We start from the raw sequence: 22,768 nt of genomic DNA, 5'->3' as shown, positions 1-22,768 counted from the left end.
AAGTGAAATATTTGCTTCATTCCTTGCAGTAAATGCTTAATGTTTCTGCCAACCTCAACTTCAGCTCTTTGAAGGCATTGATTGGAGCATGCATATTTATATAAGGACAGACAAACAAAACTAGGTGCAGGGCTTCCACTAACAGGGGTTTCCATAAATCCAAGCATTGCAATATTGTAGTGTTGGTCATTGGACCACTTCCTTTATAATTTTGCTGATAGATGCACACTTGAATTATTTTGGTCATTAATCACATGTAAATATGACTTGGTAAATCAAAATCCTCGACAACATTGTAGCATTACAATTCTTTCCATCAAATATTCAGTCTAGACGTTCATAGTTGACTTGTCTGTTGTGTAGGCTATTATATGGAACGCTAACTGCTTTAAAACTGTGCACTAAGTTTTACTGAACTGTTGTAGCATCGGCAAATCCAAAGACCAAGACACTACAGATGGATCAGAGAGTTTTGAGAAGCTGAGCCAAACTTAAGATCGGTGCAAACTTAAGTTTGGTCCTGAGTCTTCAACATTTTGCTCATACTGTGGATTGCGAAGAGGCAAATATCTAATGTTCTGCACCTGGTACAGCCAGCCGGGGAGTGTTGTGTCAGCACCAATCCATTTAGTAGATTACTGGCCTGGATTAGACAGCTTTTGCTGTGAACGCTCCTGGCTAAGAAATTCACAAAAAAAACCCTCCAGATGTCAATGTGTATTTTCTTTAAAGCTTAATATTGGAAGATCCAGGCCAGTAAATTACTGAATGTATATTACTTCACTATCTCTGCATGCATCCCATTCATGAGAAAGATGAGCGGGCAAAACCTGGCAGATGGAACATACCTCGGATTATGCAGTTTGGCGGGAAGAATAATGGAGCTGAATATGATTTAAAAGGAGAATAACTGCAATACAGAAGGACTTCGGGATCTTTGTGTATGAATCATAAAAACCTAGCACCCAAGCTCAGCAAGTAATAGTGTAGGTGAATGAACAGATGGTATTTATTTTAAAGGGAATATAGTCCTTTTTTTTTAGAAAAGGAGGCCTTTCTAAAACTGTATAAGATACTATTTAGACCATGCTTAAAATACTGTGAACAGTTTTGGCCTTTGTTTTTTTCACCTATGGGACATGAGCATTGATAACCAGGCCAAAATTTATTGTCCATCCCTAGTTGTGCTTGAGATGATTGTGGTGATCTGCCTTGCTGTAATCCATGTACTGTAGGGAGATCCACTATGCCATTAGGGAGGGAATTCCAGGATTTCGACACAGGGATAGTGAAAGAGTGTTAACATATTTCCAAGTCAGGATGACAAGTGGATTTGAGGGGAACTTACAGGTGTGTTTTCATGTATCTGTCACTCTTGTCCTTTTTGAAAGAAATGGTCATGAGTTTGTTGAAGGATCTGTGGTGAATTTCTCCATTTCTTGTAGATATAACACACTATAGCTACAGAGTGTCAGTGATGTCCCTCAGCTGCCTTTTTACCTCATCAAAGGTCTTCCTCTTGCGAATCACAACCGCAGAAAAGTGCTGGAAAAGCATAATTCCTGATCTTTTGTATATCAGAGCCTGTGGATCCTTCCCCAGTGCTCTGGAGACTTCCAGTACCACTTGCTTATCTCTGTAGTGCTGGAGTCGCACTAGGACCGAGAGGGGGCACTGGTCCGATCTGGGCCTGCACACTACGATTGGTGGGCCTGCCCCGACTTCCAGCTTCAAAAACTGTAGGAGCCATTGCTCTAAGAAGCTGACGAGCTGGCCTTCTTCCTCCTTCCGGCAGATGTTCTTCTGACGGCCTCAATTTTCAAGGTCATCAACCTGCTGTTCCAAAGCCCGTATCTGCCGTTCCAGGACCTGGACCCGATCTGCCGAGGATTCTACCATGGTTTCGGAGGCCGTGGTCCGTTGCTCCACCTCCACAATGCGCTGCCCAAGATACTGGATCTCCAAGTCATGTTTCTGCAGCATGACCGAGATCAGTTCCAGCCTGGTACGGGTCTCCTCCGCCTCTGAACCGATCTTCGCTCGGAGTTTCATAAACTCCGAGACGAGGCTCTGCTCCACAGGTAAATCCCTGGGACTGCTCATGGAGGCTGACGCCGCGGACTTGTCCATTGCTGAAGGAGGGTGCCCTGCTTGTTGTGATCCTCGCTGTCCCTTCCGTTTAGTCATTTTTTTTCTAACTATTTTAAACTAACACACAGCAACTCTGGGGGTCAAAAACTAACAATTTCTACCGCAATGCATAATAAAGGGAGAGTGAGTGCACCACTTTGTCTGGGTTCTGGTGCAGAGCTCAGCAGAGCAGACCTACTGGATCGCCACCATCTTGAAACTGCCCGGCTACGTTGTTAACTACATTCAAGGTCAAGGTAGACTGATTGATTTTATTTTAATCGGTAAGGGAATCCAGGGTTTAAGGATAGCACAGCAAAGCGGTGTTAAGAATTATCAGATCAGCCATGAGCTCATTGAATGGTGGATCAGATCTAATGGGCTGAAGGTGTCTCTTTCTGGTTCATTGAATACCTCTGGGGATTTATCTTCAGTGAAAAGCCTTTTTGTCTCAATGTTAAGGCACTGAGGCATTAAATCTTCTCAATTGAGTCTTTTATAGTTTACATATTTACTGTTTAGATTACCATCAAAATGTCAGTGTGAAATTTGGGAAGATAGAATATCAAGTATGATATTTGTATTTTAAAAGAAATATCTTGGCAGTAAATTGGGACATGCGCTGTCGTCAGCATGCACAAACCACGTTGGAGGATCCATTTAATAGAGCATTTAGTCTTTGCGTGGTTCCTGCTCTATTTGATCTTGTGTCCTGAAAAAATCCTTTTCAATTTTAAGACATCTGCTTCAGAAATGCTACTTATTGCATCCATATTTCCACTAATTTTGACTCTGCAGAAAGATTGCCTGTCTTAACACCTACCTTGACCTAACTGATGCTTAAATCTTCTGTAGTTTTATGATCACTTGCATGTTTCTATGAATAGGCAAAATTCCTGTTTTCTTCTGTCCGATTTCTAATCAGCTATGAACTTGTTTGAATTTTCCAATTTGTTCTTTCCTAATTACTTTAATAAAACAGAAAAAAAAATCTGGAGGTATTTAAGGATGACTCCTATTTCCCCCTTCTTTGATTAGAACTTTACCTCAGTTTGTAATTTCCCAAGATTGAAAATTCAGTGGTTGGATTGCAGGGGGAAGCCAAAGTTCATCATTTGTGTGTATTGGTATGCCGTGTGTGATTTGAGGAATTTCTTTAACTGTTGATTTTAACCCATAAGTGTACCCATGAATAATTGAAAATATCAGAAATTTTAAATGCCTTTTGTTGTATGAGGCCCTGGGAATCACACCAGAGTATCTCTAAGTATGTTTTGCCTTTATAGTTCAGTTTGAACTGTATTCTTAATGACAGTGAAGTAATGTGGACTCTGGAGATCTGAAATAGTGCTGGCATAGCCTAAGCAGAACGGGGAATGTCTGTGAAGGAGAGAAAAGTGGTTAATGTTTCAAGTCCAATGTGTCTTCAATGACAAAAGGAATTGAAAAGTCAACTCTGATCTGTCTGCACAAGTGCTGCTGAGTTCCTCTGAACACATGCTGTTTTTATTTCGGCTTTTCTCTTCAAACTTGCCACTACAATCAAAGTCAGATTGCATGGAACCAGTGTCACATCTTGTGACTTTTCCCCATTTTGATGTGGTGTGGAGTTTTATTTTGTAATGAGGCTACTAGGAAATTGATCACTGCTGCCCCTCTGAGTTAAAATCAATTGTGTGGTATTGTTTAGGAAAACAACGTGGATAAAATGTCAGGTGAATCAACTATCTTGAAATTTTGCATGCTCACATTATATTGTTTTGACACATTGGGCCATCCAACACAACCTGTTTATACACTTAGTGTTTGAATAGTTTTCATCCACAGGTGCCCTGGAAGGGTTAAATAGAGGATACAGTTGGCTTAGCATTCCCAGTAAAGTGATAATGGAGTGAATTCTCACTAAAGATGGTACATTTGGCAATCCATCAAACTGATCTTCAAAAATTCGACCTGTTATCAAATCAAATTTCAGAGCCTGAAATAGCCTGAGTAAGACATAGTGGACTTGTTTCCTCAGGTTTGTTACTTACTGTAGAGTTTGCTGACTTATATATTGAAATTCTGTGGAAGCACAGCAGTAACGACTGTGATTTCTATAGTGCCTGAAATGTAATGCATTGTTCAATTGACTTCACAACAACAAAATATAACTCTAAAAGTACAGAATGATTATGGGTTTGATGACCAAGGGATTGATCGAAGGTATGTTTTTAAGGCTTGTCTTAAAGGAAAACAAAATGAAGTGGAGTAATCCAAGTACAGCGATTGAATTCCAGAGCTTCAGTTCAATGAAAGTTCAGTTACCATTTAGTTGGGGGACATTGCAATTTAAGCTTATATGTTCAAGAGGCCAGAGTTTTAAAAAAAGTGTGGATATCATGAGAATGTTATGGAGTTGGAGGAAATTGCCCAAATAGGCAGTGATAAGACAGTATGCAAGTCAGATGAGAACAGAAAACTGGATTCTGAAAATTTTGAATAAAGGTAGAAAATACTGGAAATATCTGGATTTGTCCTAATAAAAACATCACCAACCTTAAATCTATTCATCTCGCATTGTGCCTGACCACCCATGTATTTTCAGCTTTTTCTATTATTTATTTGCAGTTGATTTTCTATAGTCTTGTTTCAGTCTACCTTTCAAAATCGTTTTTAAACCCGTGTGCAATCAGTTTTTTTTCAATGGGCATGTTGAATGGGACTTTCGGGCATCCAGTGTAACAGCTGGAAGGGAACATTCCAAAAAATCTGTTCACTGTTGGAGTTGAATAACTAAATGTATAGTCTGCAACTCTTATTTCACCAATGACTTTTCTTTCTTCAGGGCAAACAGGTTTTGTCTAACTTATCCTTACAAGCATAGAACTTACCCGCCTCTATTGTAGCCAATTCCAAACATTTCTCAACTTCTGTAGGAATTGGCTAGATTCCTTCTATAGAACAGGAGCTGCAAATGGTTGTCCAGAATTTAGATTTATGTTTAATACTATGTTTAAAGGAAATTAACAATTTTCAAATTTTGTTTGGGCCAGGATTTGAACATGCATTTCTCTTATATTGTGGAGCATAAGCACTGACATGAATTTGTTGGGCTGCATGGCCTCTTGTTATGTTATATATCTTGCATAACCTTGTGTAAGTACCTAATAACAGTAAGGAGCAATATTAAAATACCACATACAGTTTTAAGTAGAAGATGGCATAAGTGAAACCATCTAATGTGATGGTGAAATGCAATGTAGCTAATCTTCAATTAATTTTTAAAGCATGATTTTCAGGATGAAAAAGTACAGGGGGAGAATGGGATGAAGCAAAGACAATCATTTTCTTGTATTGATGCACATAACTCAGGGCTGTTTTTCTTTTCCCAAGTGTAGAAACCATTTTTTTAAAGTGCATGAATACATACAATTTCAGTTATGTTATTTCTACTTTTTAATTCTGTTTCTTAGTTCCTGGAACAAAAGGACAGTTTAAAAATGCAGGAGCTAAAACGTTTAACACTGGTATGCATTTTTCTATTCACTATTTCTTAAAATGTGATTAAAATGTTTATTCACTGTTGCACTGTTCTAAGTTCATTGGTTGTAAGGTGGATTTGTATTGATGCTAGTCTTTTTACACTCAACCGTTACTTAGTGACACCCACTTTCGGTGAAAGAATTTTAGAAAAATTGAGTTTCTGGGGCACGTAAGGGAATGTCAAGATTCTTAAGGTAAATTATGCTTCCATATCCACAAAGCATTTGTGCCTAGTTATTTATAAAATTAATTTATTAATTTTTTCCCCGGTTGAGACTTTTTTTGCTTTTTATGGTAGGCATTCAATATTCAGCTTTCACCATAACTTGATGTTTTGTTTTGTACTGAAACCTCCAGAAAATGTTGGTACAGCTTTGGACCTGTGTGATACTTCATATCGTGAAGGATTGTTCTGGAACTTAAAATAATACCTTTCAAGATAAATTCAGCTTGAAAGATTGCTATTGCCACAGAATTTGGAGATTGAGAGAGGAATATGTATTTGAGCTTAGAGACCATTTTGTGGATGATACCCCTCAATTATGTAAAACTGTCTGTCGAGGACCTATGTTAACAGCTTATGAACTTGTTTCTTCACTCTTTTACACTAATTGGTATTAAGGCACAGGATTGAAATGTGCAAGTGACGACAGTTTTGCATGAATTTCAATTTTGTTGATACTGACCAATTGGTAGTAGATGGGTTGCAGTTTAATGTCCATTTCCAGCGTTGAATTTTCCATCGCTGATTTCTTGCTCTTGCCCCAAATAAATCAATCAAAACAATTTATATTTTGGTCTTTATTATCCTAATGCTACTTAAAGATGAAATTTAATTGTACTGTTGGGGGTATTCATGTTTTTATTGTATGATAGATAATTTAAGCATTTTTATAAACCAAAAACAACTGGCTGATCCGAAACAAAAACAGAAAATGCTGGAAACATTCATCACGTCACCCATTGGTTCAACAGTTGAAAGATTAACAAACTGTTTAATCAAAGTCTACAGCAGAAGCCACAATTCCTTTGTTCTCTGCACAGGTGCTGCTCAATCTGTTGAATATTGGGCCTGGCATTTATTGTTCTCTATTAAATTTGCTTGTGCATATTTTGCAGGTCTGTCTTGAGCATTTGTTCGTAGCAGTCATACTTTTTAGATTATATTCCTCTAACTCCAAGCCATCTCCATAATAACTGTCATGCAGCATTACTATTGACTGAGGGATACAGTGCTTTATTCTGTCTGGTAGCTTACTTACATAAAGTGCCTTAGGATAATGTCACAACAGACAGTCAGGAATTAAATAAATGTGAGTAAAGTGGTTTGGAGATCAATCTTTGTGATTGAAACTGTAATTTTAATGTTATGTATTTTCTTATTTCGTGCTTCTGAGACTTTATAAAGCTCTAGTTAGGCCACATTTAGAATACTGTGTCCAATTTTGGGCCCCACACCTCAGAAAAGATATACTGGCACTGGAGTGTGTCCAGCAGAGATTCACACAGATGATCCCTGGAATGGTAGGCCTAACATACGATGAACGGCTGAGGATCCTGGGATTGTATTCATTATTGTTTAGAAGGTTGAGGGGAGACCTCATCGAAAGTTGAAAGATAATGCATGGCTTAGAAAGGGTGGATGCTGGGAAGTTGTTTCTTGCCAATGTCCCATGAAATGGAATCCCTCTTTCCCACACCAATATCTTAGCCATCTGTTTACTTCCCTAATTTTTTTATCACTATGCCAATTAGCACATAGCTCGGGCAGTAATCCACAGATTATGACCCTTGAGAGCCTGTTCTTTAGATTCCTTCCCAGTGCTTGATACTCCCCAAACAGGTCCTCCTTCGTAGCCTTGTCTATGTTGTTTGTGCCAATGTGGACCACAACAACTGGATCCTCTCCCTTCCGCTCCAATATCCTTTCAAGCTGATCGGAGATGTCCTACACACCGGCACCGGGCAGGCAACACACCATGTGGGGCTCCCAATCCGGCTCACAAATGATACTATCTGTCCCCCTAATTATAGAATCCCCTGTAACAACTACTTGTCTTTTTACTCTGTCTTCTTGAATGGCCTTCTGCACCATGGTGCCATGGTCAGCTGGCTCATCCTGTCCACAGCTCTTTTCCTCATCCATACAGGGAGCAAAAATCTCATACCTACTGGAAAGGGCAAGGGCTTAGGCTCCTTCACTCCTGAACTCAGAATCCCTCGACCTGCCTCACTGATGGTCACATCCTGTTTCTCTGATCACTAACTGAATTTGAATTACTTAATCTACCGGGTGTGACTGCCTCCTGAAACAAATTGTCCAATTACCTCTTCCCCCTCCCACAATGTTTGAAGCTCAGATTCCAGATCATCAATTCTGATCCTGAGTTCTTCCAGAAACCAACACTCGCTGCAGATGTGGTCACTGCCATTCAATGGGATCAGCCGGCTCACACATCATACAGCTACAGCACATCACCTGTCCAGCCATCTCTACTTATTTAATTTCTACGAATTTGAGTTAAATAATTTCTAGTACCTCTGTCGTCTTATTCAATTAATCAACTAATGGTGAACTTTAAAATACTTTTTAAAATACTTTGATTCCAGATCCACAGCGATGTGGTTGAGTCTTAATGGCTTTCTGAAATGCCTTGGCAATCCACTCCATTCAAGTGCAGTTAGGAATGGATAACAAATGCTTCTCTAGCAGCAATATCCACAGCCCCTGAAAGAACTAAATAAGGGAGTTAATGTTTATACAAGGTTTCAAAATTCCAGAAAAGGCTTGAGGTACCCATTTCATCTGTCAACATGTTAAGTGTATATCAAGTAAAAATGAATTGCAAGTATTTGTTCACATTTGAGAGCAAACTCTGTTTTGAGAAATTGTGAACCTTGATGTGTCTAGCATAGTTGTTAAAAGTAGCACGAGATTGTTAGTCTTTTTTGTATGTAATTGTAATCTGTTTAATTATGGGTTCTTCTGTTGTAGTTAAAAAAAGGGTACCAACAATTGATTCGCCACATGCATATGGGTCATCCCTTTTGGAACAACACATAAGAGATGTTGGCATAAATGATCCTTTGATTGGTATGTTTTTTTCCAATAAGATCATGTTATCCTATAGCATGTATTAATCAGTAAATTAATTTGTCTGCTATAGCATATTTATTGGTTCTTTTCCAGATTTGGATATGATAAGAGGATGTCTTTTCATAATTAATGCAATAACAATTGCGCTTTATAACTGAAATCCTAGGAGTAAACATGTTTGCTTTTGTACAATCTGTTTAATAAAATCAATCCAAACCTTCATTAGCAATTTTAAGTCAGAGGGAGGAAGGGAATGCATATATTTCCATTATGCATTTCAATATAGACTGACACCCAGAAGGGTCAGAGTGGTTTCATTGGGGAACCAAGGCAACATGTTTTTTGATTCATGCTTTCTAGAAGCTTGCTGTTCATTTTGTGATCATGTTAGAGGTGTCTTGTGGGAACAGGCTGCCTTTAATTATTACATATGAATGTTATACAATATGGACCGGAAGTGCATAAACCAAGCCTGAAGGCTTAGCCTGAAACTAATGGGCATACAGTGGCTCAGTGGTTAATGCTGCTGCCTCACAGCACCAGGCACCCGGATTCACTTCCAGCCTCTGGCAACTGTCTGGGTGGAGTTTGCACGTTTTTCCCATGTCTGCGTGGGTTTCCTCCAGGTCCTCCTGTTTCCTCCCATGGTCCAAAGATGTGCAGGTTAAGTGAATTGGCTATGCTAAATTGCCCACAGTGTTTAGGATATGTAGGTTAGGTGCATTAGTCAGGGGAAATGTAGAGTAATAGGATGGGGAAATTGGGTCTGGTGGGATGCCCTTTGGAGAGTCAGTGTGGGCTTGTTGGGCCAAATTACCTGTTTCCACACTGTAGGGATTCTATGATTCTGTGATTATCGAAATGAATGGTGGAGTAGGTTGAAGGGTTTATTTGACCAACCTCGGGTTCATGATCTCTTTTTGGATGTACCATTAGTAATAGAAGCATTGACAGCAAGGCATTCCTGAATCGAGAGTCTCTATTTAGTCATATGTTCCTTATTGATATTGGGTATAGATGATTAAAAACAAGTACTGACCATGATGGATTGCTTCAGAGATGCAGTTTAAACAAACCTTTTTTGAAAAGGAATCCAGGTAAGTGAACTGAACAAGGTGAAGTTCATAGAATCCCAATGCCAATCCACCAATTCTGTACATGTTTGGACTGTGCGCGGAAACCAGAGCACCCGGCAGAAATCCACGCAGGCACTAAGAGAATGTGCAAACTCAACACAGACAGTCATCCAAGGTGAAAATCAAACTTGGGTCCCTGATGCTGTGAGACAGCAAACCACTGAGTCACCGTGCTGCCGAGTACACAGCGTTTGTAAATTTGAAGTTTGTCTTGTTATGCACAAAATAATAATTCCATATCAACCAACTCTGGCTCGGAAACCTCTCCTCTTGGTTGTTAATATTTTTTGCTTCTTTAAGAAAACCTTTTTTTCAGCAGTGTACTGGGAGTACCTTAATTGTATGCTATTGGGTATATATAATCTTATCTAATCCTAGACATATTTACTGGACATATTTAGTTCTCATTGTCAAATAAGATTGCCTGTAGTGTTTGAGAGTAACTTGTCATTTTTTTGATGAGATGTCTGATTCCTGGAAGATGCAATTCCACATTGACAATGGAGATTAAGCCCTCCGTATTGGCTGATATCCTCTTAATCCATTGACATTGTCTTGCTTTATATTGTCATATTTCAACATTTAAAAACAAGTAGGATGCCTAACTGTTCAGTTTGTTTAACAAAAGTTAATGGAATGATCATCACTGCATGGTAATTTGGTTTATGTCCAGCTGCTACACTTGCAGTTGAAATGCAAAGGTTTTCTGGCGTGGTTCTGTATTATAAACCTAGAACACGAATTGTTACTTGGAAATGTCTCATTTTATTAAGTCATAATTTCAGTCAAATAAGTAAGCAGTTTTTAATAACTTAAAACTGAAGTCTTAGATATGTTGTGTTTCTACAGGACTGAAATACGTAATTGAATATCAGACTGCACAATCACCAGATCCAACATTCTTCTGTGGACTTTGCAATTGCCGAGGAGGATTTTCCTCATTTATGTCGCATTTACTTGGCTATAAGCATAGGCTGAATTATATGGTAAGCATTTCTTAGATGGCATCAGTGGTTAAGTCTGTATAAAATTTATAATGCCTATTCACCTATGATCTGAAGCTTCCATTTATGTAGGGGATTGTCAGTTGGGCTCACAGTATATGGTGTACCTGCATGTCCTGGAGGCTGTATTTTTAATACCCATAGTCATAGAGTCATGGAGATGTACAGCACGGAAACAGACCTTTCGATCTAACTCGTCCATGCCGACCAGATATCCCAACCCAATATAGTCCCTCCTGCCAGCACCCGGCCCATATCCCTCCAAACCCTTTCTATTTAAATACCCATCCAGATGCCTTTTAAATGTTGCAATTGTACTAGCCTCTACCACTTCCTTTAGCAGCTCATTCCATACACATACCACCCTCTGCGTGAAAAAGTTGCCCCTTAGGTACCTTTTATATCTTTCCTCTCTCGCTTAAACTTGTGCCGTCTAGTCTGGACTCCCCCACTCCAGGGAGGAGACTTTTGACTATTTATCCTATCCATGCCCTTCACGATTTTTTAAACCTCTAGAAGTTGCTGATCTTTGAGGGGCCCTATTCTCTCTCTAGTTACTCTTGTCCTAAACATATTTGTAAAAACCCTTTGGATTCTCCTTACTCTATTTGCCATAGCCATCTCAACCTCCATTTTTGCCCTCCTGACTTCCCTCTTAAATGTACTCCTCCTGTCTTTACACTCTTCTAAGGATTCATTCCATCTATCTTGTCTATACCTGACATATGCTTCCTTCTTTTTCTTAACCAAACCCTCAATTTCTTTAGTCATCCAGCATTCCTTACACCTACCAACCTTTCCTATCACCCTAACAGGAATATACTGTCTCTGGATTCTCGTTATCTCATTTCTAAAAGCCTCCCATATTCCAGCCGTCCCTTTACCTGGAAACATTGCCCCCAATCAACTTTTGAAAGTTCTTGCCCAATGCCATCAAAATTAGCCTTCCTCCAATTTAGAACTTCATCTTTTGAATCTGGTCTATCCTTTTCCATCGCTATTTTAAAATGAATAGAATTATGATCACTGGCCCCAAACTTCACTCCCACTGACACCTCAGTCACCTGCCCTGCCTTATTTCCGAAGTGTAGGTCGTTTTGCACCTTCTCCAGTAAGTACATCCACATATTGAATCAGAAAATTTTCCTGTATGCTCTTAATAAATTCCACCCTATCTAAATCTTTAACACTGTGGTAGTCCCAGTCAATGTTTGGAAACTTAAAATCCCCTACCATAACCACCCTTTTATCCTTACAGATAACTGACATCTCCTTACAAATTTGCCAAACACTCCCCCTCGTGGCACGCGGGGGTCCATTCCACCGCCCCACCCCAGGGTGCCCATCCATCGCTCCCCAGACCTGAATCTGGGTGCCTGGAGGATCTTCCACCGCCCCCTCAACACTACCCTCAGGGGGCCCTTCCACTGCTCCACAAGACCCCTTCCCTTTCACCAACCCCAACCCTGCCTTGTGCGCCCTTGCACCGGCCCACACCACCTCCACCTCGAGCGCCCTTGCACCGGACCGCACCACCTCCGCCTGGCGGTGCCCTTGCACTGGCCCGCACCACCTCCACCTGGTGCTGCCCTTGCACCGAACCCCTCCCTCTCCCCTCAAAGTGAGGGGCACTGCCCCGCCCCATCGGGTCCATCTCACCCCACACCCACTCACCGTGCATTCCATCTTGATGTGGTATGATTGCACTCAGAGTGTTCTGTTGATGGAATAACATCGACACCCCTTCTCCCCAAACCCACGCGCTACTTTCCTTCTCGGCCCCACATTCCAACCTGGACTTTCGGCCCGACCATCAGATCCTCATCCTCCTTCCCCCTTGCCGTTGTTGTCCTCCCAATGCAGTCTCCATTTCTCCGCGTTCCCAACGTGCTGCTGCTGCCAGGATCACTCCCCGACGAGGGCCCATGATCCTCCTCGGCCGAGTGACTTATCCTTCCTCGGGAGAGCTGGGCAAATCAATCTCTGGCTGGCTGACGGTCTGTCCTGTCCTGGTCAGCCCAGGTCTCCTTCCTGAACTAAATCCTGTTCTTTGCAGACACTTTGCCTAACAAAAAAAACGCTATTCTCTAATTTCATTTGTCATTTATACAAGCCTTGGAGCCTTAACTGGTGCATACTCAATGGTTTCACCTTGACCAATCAGATTGCTCTTGGCAACTATTCAGCATTTTCCTTATTAAGTAAAATGATTTTCCTTTTACATTGATATGTTTTGCACATTGATCTGATGAATATAAAATGAAAAGCTTCAAGAAAATGTCTTTTTTACACCAATGTGAAGGTAGAGATGTGGGCCACGAAGGAGCTGAATTCCAGAGATGAGATGAGGTGAGAGTGAGAGTGAGGTGACATGAAAGCCATATTTGACTGTGTGTAGCTTCAAGGAGCCCTTGGAAAACAGGTGTCAGTGGGATATCTCTCTGCTGGGTGGAGTCAAAACTAGCATAAGGATTTGGAGATGTCGGTGCTGGATTGGGGTGGTGGTGGTTTGCGTGCCTGTGAGAGTGTGTGTGAGCATAAAGGGGTGTAAGTCTGTGAGAGGGTGAGTGTGATAGTGTGTGTATGTATATGTGTGTATAATGGGGTCACCTGTAGTGTGACATGAACCCAAGGTCCTGGTTGAGGCCATCCCTATGGGTACCAAGCTTGGCGATCAGCCTCTGCTCGGACACTTTTTGTTGTTGCCTGTCCCAAAGTACGCCTTGGAGGACAGTCACCCGAAGGTCCAAGGTCGAATGTCCTGGACCGCTGAAGTGCTGTCTGACTGGGAGGGAATTCTCCTGTCTGTTCATTGTTGTCCATAGCTCTGTATCCGTTGCCATAGTTCTGTTTGGTCTCGCCAATGTACCATGCCTTAGTACATTCACATTCTCTCACACACTCACAGATACTCATAACCCCATCCCACCAACACACACCCAATTTTGTGGGGTGAATTTGTACTTGCAGAATTACATTTTACTTTGCTCAAAAACTGCATGAATCCATGTAAGGTTCTGTAAATCCGTTTTTAGATTAGAATCAGTCTGACCATTGTGGCACAGACAGCCTCACACTGGGAAGCTAACACCTTCAATACATTATCTGGGCTGACATGACACCAATTGTTAAAGTTCGCTTGAGAATGTAACTTTTTAAAAAGGTTTTGCGATTTACATATGAAAGAACTGAAACCAACATGATCATTCTAAAAGATGAGAGACTTAATAAACAATCCAGGTCTTTTTCAATATATGATTTCAGTTACATCACACTGTAAATTCTGTGTCTTACATTCTTATTCTCCACAACCACCTGATGAAGGAGCAGTGCTCTGAAAGCTCGTGCTTCCAAATCAACTTGTTGGACTATAACTTGGTGTTTTGTGATTTTTAACCTAGTATAAGGAAATATGTTGTACTGTTGGAAGTCAAGTCATTTCCACTCCAGGACATGTTTGCATGAGTTTCTCAGTGGTGTCATTGGCCCTTCTCCAGTTGCAACATCTGTAATAAGTGCACAATGTTCAGCACCATTTGTAACCTCTCAGATACTGAAGCAGTCCATAAAAAATGCAACAAGACCTGAGCACTGTCCAGACTTGGGCTGACAAGTGGCAAGTAACATTCATGCCACGCAAGTGTCGGACAATAACGTATGGAAGGATGGAAGCAACACCACTTGCATATTCCTCTCTAAGCAGCATACTGTCTTGACTTTTTAGCATATCTTAATTTTGTTTCAGTGTCAGTGGATTAAAATCCTGGAACTCCCTCCATAAGTGTTAACACCAAATGGGCTGCAGTGACCGCTACTTTCTCGAACCATTAGAATTGAGAAATAAGTGCTGACCCAGAGACCATGGAATCCTTAGTGTGGAAGCAGGCCATTTGGCCCAGTGAGTCCACACCAACCCTCCAAAGACCATCCCACGCAGAAGCCCCCTACCCCTGCGCCCCACGCACCCAATCCTTTCCCATGACTCATCCATCCAACCTACTCCTCCCTGGACATATGGGCAATTTAGTATCCACCTAACCTGCACATCTTTGAACAGTGGGAGGAAACCAGAGCACCCAGAGAAAACCCACCCAGACATGAGGAGAATGTGCAAATTCCACATAGACAGATACCCAAGGCTGGAATGAAACCTGGGCTCCTGGTGCTATGAGACAGCAGTACTAACCACTGTGCCATTGTTAATGATCGTTACTGTGACTTGGATAAATGAATACAGTAAAACTGCAAAGGACAGATGCAAAATTTGCAAGCTAGTGATTCCATAGCAAATAATATTTAATTTAAATAATTCCAATTTACGAAGTGAGAAGGAAGCATTTCCAGATAGGCAGTGTCTGCTGACATCAGCACATGCTCTATACACTGCTTAAATTCACGGGTGTGTATTTAAATAAGTTCAGGTTAAAACAGGACATGGGGGTAGAGTGAAGGTGGGTAGCAGGAGCCTCCCAAATTTTCTTTTCGCCACCCCCACACTCATCCTCACTCGCCTCTTCTGAACACCTTTTCAGTATTGCACTCCTGTGCAATGCAGTCCTTGCATATGACAATGTTAGCAATTTTATGTTACGACATAGTACATCTGGAATTTTGCACATGCGTAGTTGTGGATGCCAATAGACACACATATTGATGCAGCTAGGGGAAAGAGGGTGAAATAGATCTGGGAAGGAAGGAGTTAACACTTAACATGGTTTGTCTTCAAGCAAAAATAAAACCAAATACTCCACTGTATAAAGGATCCCCAACTTGTGAACACAATCTCATACAGGCATGCAATTTTTAAAATCCTGCCTTATGAACATTTCCTGTGCCTACCAGCAGCTCCTTTTTAAATTGTTTTGTATTGCACCCTGACTCGAGTATAAATCAACTTGTGAACAGACTCCTGAACTGAACTCATTCAGAACCTACAGACGAGCTATGTTGGCAAATCTAGAGACTAAACATCTGAAGCCTTCATACTAGTCACATGAGAATAAAGGATTTTTGTGTGGTCTAAAAATGATAGACTTTTTCTTGATTATGATGTTGGCATCATTGGTTCGGTTCACTTTAATTGTCCATTCTCAATTATCCTTTAAAAGGTGGTGGTGAGTTGTCTTCTTAAACTGGCTGCTGTCAATATGATGTTCAGGTGTTTGACCCAGAAACAGTGAAGGAGCATGCAGATGTCCCTTTAGTATCAAATGGGGCTGACATATAATGCAAGAAAACGGCCTGTTTTAGGTAGTGTGATGAGACATGGCTAATCAGTAATATTTATCATAAAAGGATCCTCCGATGTTCCTGTGGAAGTGTGATAGCAGTGTAATAGAGTTTCCATAGTTACTTTGACAGTCATGTGGTTAACTCCTGAAAATGAGGCCTTAAATTTATCAAGCCAATGTCGTGGGTATTTGTGGGAGGGGATTTGAAAATCTCCATGATAAAAGTGGGCTACCGATGGCTGATGCAGAAGTTATAAATAGTATTACATGATAAAGAGATTCCCACTGTCATCAAAATACACAGGAAACTTGAGAATCAGGAAAATTTTAAAAATAGCAAAGGCCGACCAAAAAAATTAATAGAGAAAAATAAATTGAATAGAACTAGCAACAAATTGGAAAATAAATTTTATAATTCTCTCTCTTTTTATGTGAAGCGGAAGAGATTAGTGAAAGCGAATATTTGTTGCTTGGAGGCCAAATTCATACATTTTATAATAAGGAAATGGCAGAAACGTTAAAATAAATAGTTTGTATCTGACTTAAGTGGAAGACACAAAACAAAAATCCCTGGAATAGTGGGGAAGCAAACATCTGATGTGTGTATGAAATGTAGCACAAAGGAGAAAAGATTTTAAAAATTAATGGGCCTAAATGTTGATAAATCCAATGATCATCTGAGATGTATAAGATATAGTTCACAGGTTTGCTCTCTTCCAACAAACAAAGACCATTCCAGAAACTAGATAATTCTGGAATGATAAAAAAAAAATGCATTTACTTTTTTCTGCCGGAACACAATTTTAATTTGCCTTTGACACAATGTCATTAAAGATAAATTTCTGGAGTGCTTGGAGAAGATTTCCTTAGGAGCAACTCACTTGAAAGTTTTAAAATTCTGTATCAGAACACAAGATTTGGGGGAAATGGTTCAAACACTGTCTTAGAGTTTATTTCGAACAGAATTATTAAAAGCTACAGCCATTCCATCAATGTAATGCTACTTGATTTTTTTTTTCAGGGAAGAGCATATCCAGATGCGTTGCAACTTGACGGAGTAAAACTGAAGCAGTCTGAATTGAATGCACTAGTTAAAGAAAAGGCAGAATTTATTGAGAAAATTGATGGAAGGGGCAGTGTTAAGGTAAATATAATGATTTTCAAGACTTTATTTCAGGATCTTTGTCTTGTTTTGCAAAGAAATTCTATGTCAAGACAAACTGCAGAATCACCATTTGCTCGTGCGTGGGTTAGCGTGCAGAAAAAGCTGGTTAGGGAGTAGTTTAAAGATAGCTCAGTGTTGAACAAGCAATTATTGGCACTTGTAACAAAGGGAGTATAGTAATTGTGGATGATTCCAGATAGCAAACATAACTCTGCTGTAACATAGGGAAAGGGAATAGAAGGGACAGAAGATCAGCTAGCTTGAATCATTCATCAAAAAATGATTGACTTTAGGAGTTGGATTGTCATTAGGACTGGAAATGGCCCATACCTTTGATAGTGATAATATGGAACTCTTGACACTGACCACCTCCTGGTCCCCTTTGACTTTAAGACATGGTTGTTTGGTTGAAGAACATTGTATGTTTACTGCATAAGCTGTTGTCAAATGATTTTTGTGCAACCTGGACAGACCACAGTGCAGTAGGGGAGTAGAGAACTGGAGGGCATTGGTTTAAAGTGAGAGGGGAAAGATTTGAAAGGGACCTGAGGGGCAACTTTTCCATGTACAGGTAGACAACCCTTTATCCGAAATCCGAAAAACTCCAAAGGTTTTTTTTAAGTTTTTTTTCTCTCATTAACAAGGTTGTTTGGCATGCAAACAGTTAACCCAAGTTGACACCCACTCGATGCGTGTTACTCAGATGAGACGTGGGAGGGCATGGCCCAGCACTGACAGGCCTCGATTCTGTTTCAAGGCCCATTTTACTCACAGTGAGTCATCTGTTCGGTCAGAATTTCCAAAATTTCACCATCAAACTGTCACTTATTCTGAAATTCGAAAAATTCTGAATTCCGAAAACCAGCTGGTCCCAAGCATTTCGGATAAAGGATTGTGCATCTATACAGGGGAGTGATTGTATGGAAATAGCTGCCAGAGAAGATGGTGCGAGTGGGTACAATTAGAAATTTAAAAGGCAGCTGGATGGGTATATGAGTAGGAATGGTTTAGAGGAATGTGAGCCAAATGCTGGCAAATGGACTAGATCAGTTTAGGATATCTGGTCAGTGTAGGTGTATTGGACTGAAGGGTCTGTTTCCATGCTGTGTAACTCTGACTCTATGTTGCCCTCTTAACTGACCATTTGTTGCTGGCAAATATAATAAGCTACTTGGCTATATCTGTGTGAAAAGGCAAAGCAACACAGAAATATTGTAATGCTACATGTTTTGAATGAGTCAACAATATATGAAATGGCAAGGAAAGGACTGCAGCGTACAGTGAGCGTCCAAGTAAGTGCAAAATGAGCTAAGTCTTATGTACCTTTTTCAAAAGTACTTATTCATCTTAATCTATAATTGAATCACTGTTTCAGGGAGATTTGAAGCTTGATCAGTGAAATTTAAAGCAAGATAAAGAAATGCATAAAAGCAGTTTAGCAATGGAATTTCCAATCTGAAACCAAACTATAGCCGTGGGTGGGGGTAAAAGGAAAGGAATGCACAAGAAGCCAGATATCATTGGGCAATGGTTCTCGAGCGAGGGGCAACAACTGGTGGGGAAAATATTACAGGTACAAAGTTGTTATAATAATAGGAGGTGCTAATAATGTAGGTATTTAAGCCAAGAGGAATATTTGTGAGAAAGGTTTGAGTACTAGCTTCACGCCAGCTGGTGTGGACTAGGCCGGGTGTTTTGATCAGCTGATGCTTGGAGCTCTCTTTTACAAATATTCATTCTGTGAATTTCAGGTTGTCCTGGATGATACCCCAGTTGAATTTTCTGGAGGAAACTCTGGGAAAAGAGTTCCCGATAACTGTAAGTCTCTTAGACTCAGATTCAGTGTTTGACTAACTGCAAAGATTTCAATTTATCTTTTTATCTTGTCCATTAACAAATATGTATCAGTTTTGCTATTTAAGAAATGTGGTAGCTGTGCTGAGAGTATAGGAGGTGTAAGCTAATGGATGACACCAAAATTGGTAGTATAGTGGCTTGTGAAAAATGTTATCTAAGATTGCAAAGAGATCTTGATCAATTAAGTCAATGGGCTGAGGAGTGGCAGATGGAATTTAATTTGGATAAATGCAAGGTATTGCATTTTGGTAAAACAAGTAAGGGCAAGACTCGTACAGTTAATGGTAGGACCCTGGGTAGTATTGTAGAACAGGGAAACCTCGGGGGTTCAGGTTGAAATTTGCATCACAGGTAGACAGGTAGACCTTTGAGAATATGAGTTGAGACATCATGTTAAGGTTGTAAATGATATTGGTGAGGCCTGTTTTGGAGTATTCTGTGTAGTTCTTGTTGTCCTCTTCTAAGAAGGATATTATTAAATTAGAGAGGGTTCAGAAAAGAATTGCCACGATGTTGCTGGGAATGGAGGGTTTGAGTTATAAGGATAGGCTGGGACTTTTTTCCCTGGAGTATAGGAGGTTGAGGATTAACCTTTATAGAGGCTTAAACTCATGAAGAGCATAGATAAGGTAAATAGCAAAGGTCTTTGCCATAGGGTAGGGAGTTCAAAACTAGCGGGCATATTTTTAAGGCGAGAGGAGAAGAATTTACAAAGGACATGAGGGGTAACTTTTTTTAATACTGTGGTTCATGTGTGGAATAAACTGTCAGAGGAAGTGGTGGATGCAGATACAGTTATAACATTTAAAGGACATCTGGATAAGTCCATGAATAGGAAAAATTTGGAGGGATGTGGGCCAAACGCAGGCAAATGTTCAGTTTGGGAACATGGTTGGCATAGACGTTTTGAACTGAAGGGTCTATTTCCAGTGTGTCTCAGAGGAAATGTACTCATTTGATGCCTAGAATGATGGGGTTTTCTTATGAGGAAAGCTTGAATAGACTATGTCTGTTTCCACCGGAACTTTGAGTGAGCGGCAATTTGATCCTGAACAGCTTTGACAAGGCGAACATGGAAAAAATGTTCTAGGTATTTCCAGAGATAAATAGGACTGTTTTAAAATTACTTAACATCCTTTTTAATGACTAATAAAGAGAAATAACTTTGGAACTCTGCAACAGAAGTTAGGATATTTATATTTGGAGAATTCAGCATTGATGAATTCCTGCAAAATGATGGGTAGCAGTTAGGCTCTTTCTTGGAGATGGTTATTGCCTGGCTCTTGTGTGGTGCAATTGTTACTTACTACTTATCAGCCCAGGTCTTGCGCTATTTGAATATGTACTGCTTCAGTATTTGATGAATCTCAAATGATTCTCAACATCGTGGAATTGGCAGTAAATGTCTCCATATCCAACCTTGCTATAGAAGGAGGGTCATTGGGAATGGTTTCAGGGATGAGCAACTTCTTTTCACGCACTGAGTGGCTATGGTCTATAGTGGACGCAGATTCAATTGAAGCATTCAAAAAGGGAATTAGACTATTATCCAAAAAGAGAATGTGCAGGGTTGCAGTGAGAAGCTGGAAGAATGGCATTAAGTGAACTGTTTGCTGTGAGTCTGTGCAGATTTCATGTACTGAATGACAATGTCTTGCATGGGAAGAATTCTTAAATTCTGCAGTGGAATTCTCACCTGAAGGTAACTGAATTGGAGGCAGGAAATCAAGCTCCATATAACGATCAAATAGCATAAAAACCCAACAGGTTCTGTTATACCTTTCAGGAAGGAAATCTGCCGTTCTTGCTCAATCTGACCCACCTATGACTCCAAACCCATAACAATATGGTTAACTCTTAGCTGCCCTCTGAAGTACTTTCAAAAGCCTCTCAGTTGGAGGATGGACAACAAGTGCCAATGCTATCCTGAATTAAGTTTTAAACATGAGCTGTAAGGGAAAACCTACCATACTTTGGTGGCATTCCATATTTGTTACAGTAGATCCTTGATATTCACTAGTTTACATCATTAGAGTATGTGGAAATTAGATATAATTCATATTTGCCATGAATTTGCACATTCAAAACCATTTTACTTTTAGTATTTAGAATGGTCAAAGCTTTGTGTTATGAAAACTTCAGGAGTAGCTTTCGTTAGAGTATGAGTGCTGCAAATTTTATTTTCTACAAATCAAGAATAGCATGATTACAGTGTAGGGTGGGTAATTATTTTCAAAGCATGCAGGAAGGTTTCCACTCAGCAGCACCTAATTAATGTGGCTTGGTAGACTGCTTTATACTTTCAAAGTTCTGTTTTTGCTGATTCAGATGGCCAGTCACAACATGACAACTTTGGAAGTAGTTTTAATCATTTTAATTTGGAAAGTCCCAGCGTCTATGACCCAAGATGGATACGATCGCAAGGTAAGGGAGCTAACTTGGTTTACGTGCACAAACTTGGTAAAGAAACCCCTGATGACTTATTTTTAAGTAACTGAATAAATAACTTATTTGAAATTTTATTTGACATAATTTATATTCTTTTGGTTTTTCAGATGGACAGTCAGATAAATATTCAAGACACGAGAATTTTAGAAGTAGTTTTGGTCAGCCTGATAACATGGGAAATTCTAGTTCTTATGAATCAAGAATGCCTCCTTGTCACGGTAGGAATAAGAGATAGATGGTGACGTGGTGATGTTGTTACTGTGCTCTAATCCAAAAACCAAGGCTAGTGCTTTCGGAATATGGGTTCAAACCCCACCGTGGCAAATGCTGAAATTCGAAGGCCGTAAAAATCTGGAATTTAAAGCTAGCCTAATGCTGACCAGGTAACCATTGTTGAATATTGTAAAACCCGCTTAGCTCATTAATGCCCTGAGGGAAGGGAATCTACCACCCTCACCTGGCCTGGTCTACATGTAACTCCAGACCCAGTTGATTATCAATTGCCCTCTGAAATGACCCTTCCAAATAATTCAGATTAAGGAGTAATTCGGGGTGCACAACAAATGCTGCTCTAGCCAATGACATCCATTTGCCATGAACACATTTTTTTAAACAGGTCCTTGTTTATCACTGGCTAAATGTAAAAGATCAAAACTCTGTCATACTGGCTTAAAGTGGTAGTAGAATGCACTGCTGTCTCCAGACTAGGAAAGGGAAACACAGTATGTTCAAGTACTCTTCATTTTCTTTTGTCAACCTTACTGGAACACGTATGCTTTTGGTATGTGAATGAAAATTATTTTTTTTCCCTTTAAACTCTCAGACTTTGCAGGCCAATGTTAGAAATTTTCAAACATCTGTTTGAATGGCCCCTGGTATGTTTTTAACCTCCAAATGAATGGGAAAAATAGACGGCAAATATCTTGTAACCAATTCTTTCAAAGTAGCAATGAAGGTGTGCCATCTGGTTTTATTATTCTGTTTTGAATCATAATCTTGGTTGTTCCAGAATCCACACAAGTCTGGCTATATCTGATACGTAAAACACTGTACTCCTGCAATCTTTTTCATTGGTTCTTGAAAGGGTTGCTTTTTGCACTGGCAAGATTTTATTTAACTTGCCTTGGCTCCTCTTAGATAGTAAGATGATCTGTTGGGTAGGGAATACAGAAATG

The 22,768-nt window shown here is 40.0% G+C and overlaps 1 protein-coding gene and 1 long non-coding RNA gene across 6 annotated transcripts in view; one reads left to right on the top strand and one right to left on the bottom strand.

Moving 5' to 3' along the window:
- Positions 1 to 22,768, bottom strand: part of LOC122549863 — a 52,770-nt gene that overhangs the window by 8,604 nt on the left and 21,398 nt on the right. Inside the window, exon 4 of one of the 2 annotated variants that reach the window (XR_006311685.1) lies at positions 22,691 to 22,743. The exons of the other annotated variant lie outside the window; for it this stretch is intronic. This is a non-coding gene — a long non-coding RNA (uncharacterized LOC122549863). Of the gene's footprint in view, positions 1 to 22,690; positions 22,744 to 22,768 lie in introns of those variants that run through there. 2 annotated transcript variants of the gene reach the window in all.
- The window catches only part of LOC122549862, a 55,252-nt gene that overhangs the window by 15,179 nt on the left and 17,305 nt on the right, over positions 1 to 22,768 (top strand). For 3 of the 4 annotated variants that reach the window (XM_043690018.1, XM_043690021.1, XM_043690019.1), the window contains 7 exons: positions 5,586 to 5,639; positions 8,651 to 8,749; positions 10,738 to 10,874; positions 17,145 to 17,267; positions 19,040 to 19,106; positions 21,474 to 21,569; positions 21,701 to 21,811. In XM_043690018.1, coding sequence (XP_043545953.1) covers positions 5,586 to 5,639; positions 8,651 to 8,749; positions 10,738 to 10,874; positions 17,145 to 17,267; positions 19,040 to 19,106; positions 21,474 to 21,569; positions 21,701 to 21,811 — 687 coding nt within the window. The remainder of the gene's footprint in view (positions 1 to 5,585; positions 5,640 to 8,650; positions 8,750 to 10,737; positions 10,875 to 17,144; positions 17,268 to 19,039; positions 19,107 to 21,473; positions 21,570 to 21,700; positions 21,812 to 22,768) is intronic. The other variant, XM_043690022.1, reaches the window with a different exon arrangement.

The sequence above is a fragment of the Chiloscyllium plagiosum genome, chromosome 5 (assembly GCF_004010195.1).
Source record: "Chiloscyllium plagiosum isolate BGI_BamShark_2017 chromosome 5, ASM401019v2, whole genome shotgun sequence".
In the NCBI taxonomy this organism is placed as follows: Eukaryota; Metazoa; Chordata; class Chondrichthyes; order Orectolobiformes; family Hemiscylliidae; genus Chiloscyllium; species Chiloscyllium plagiosum.
Note: the sequence above shows the minus strand (reverse complement) of the source record. Positions and strands in the feature narration are given on the sequence as shown.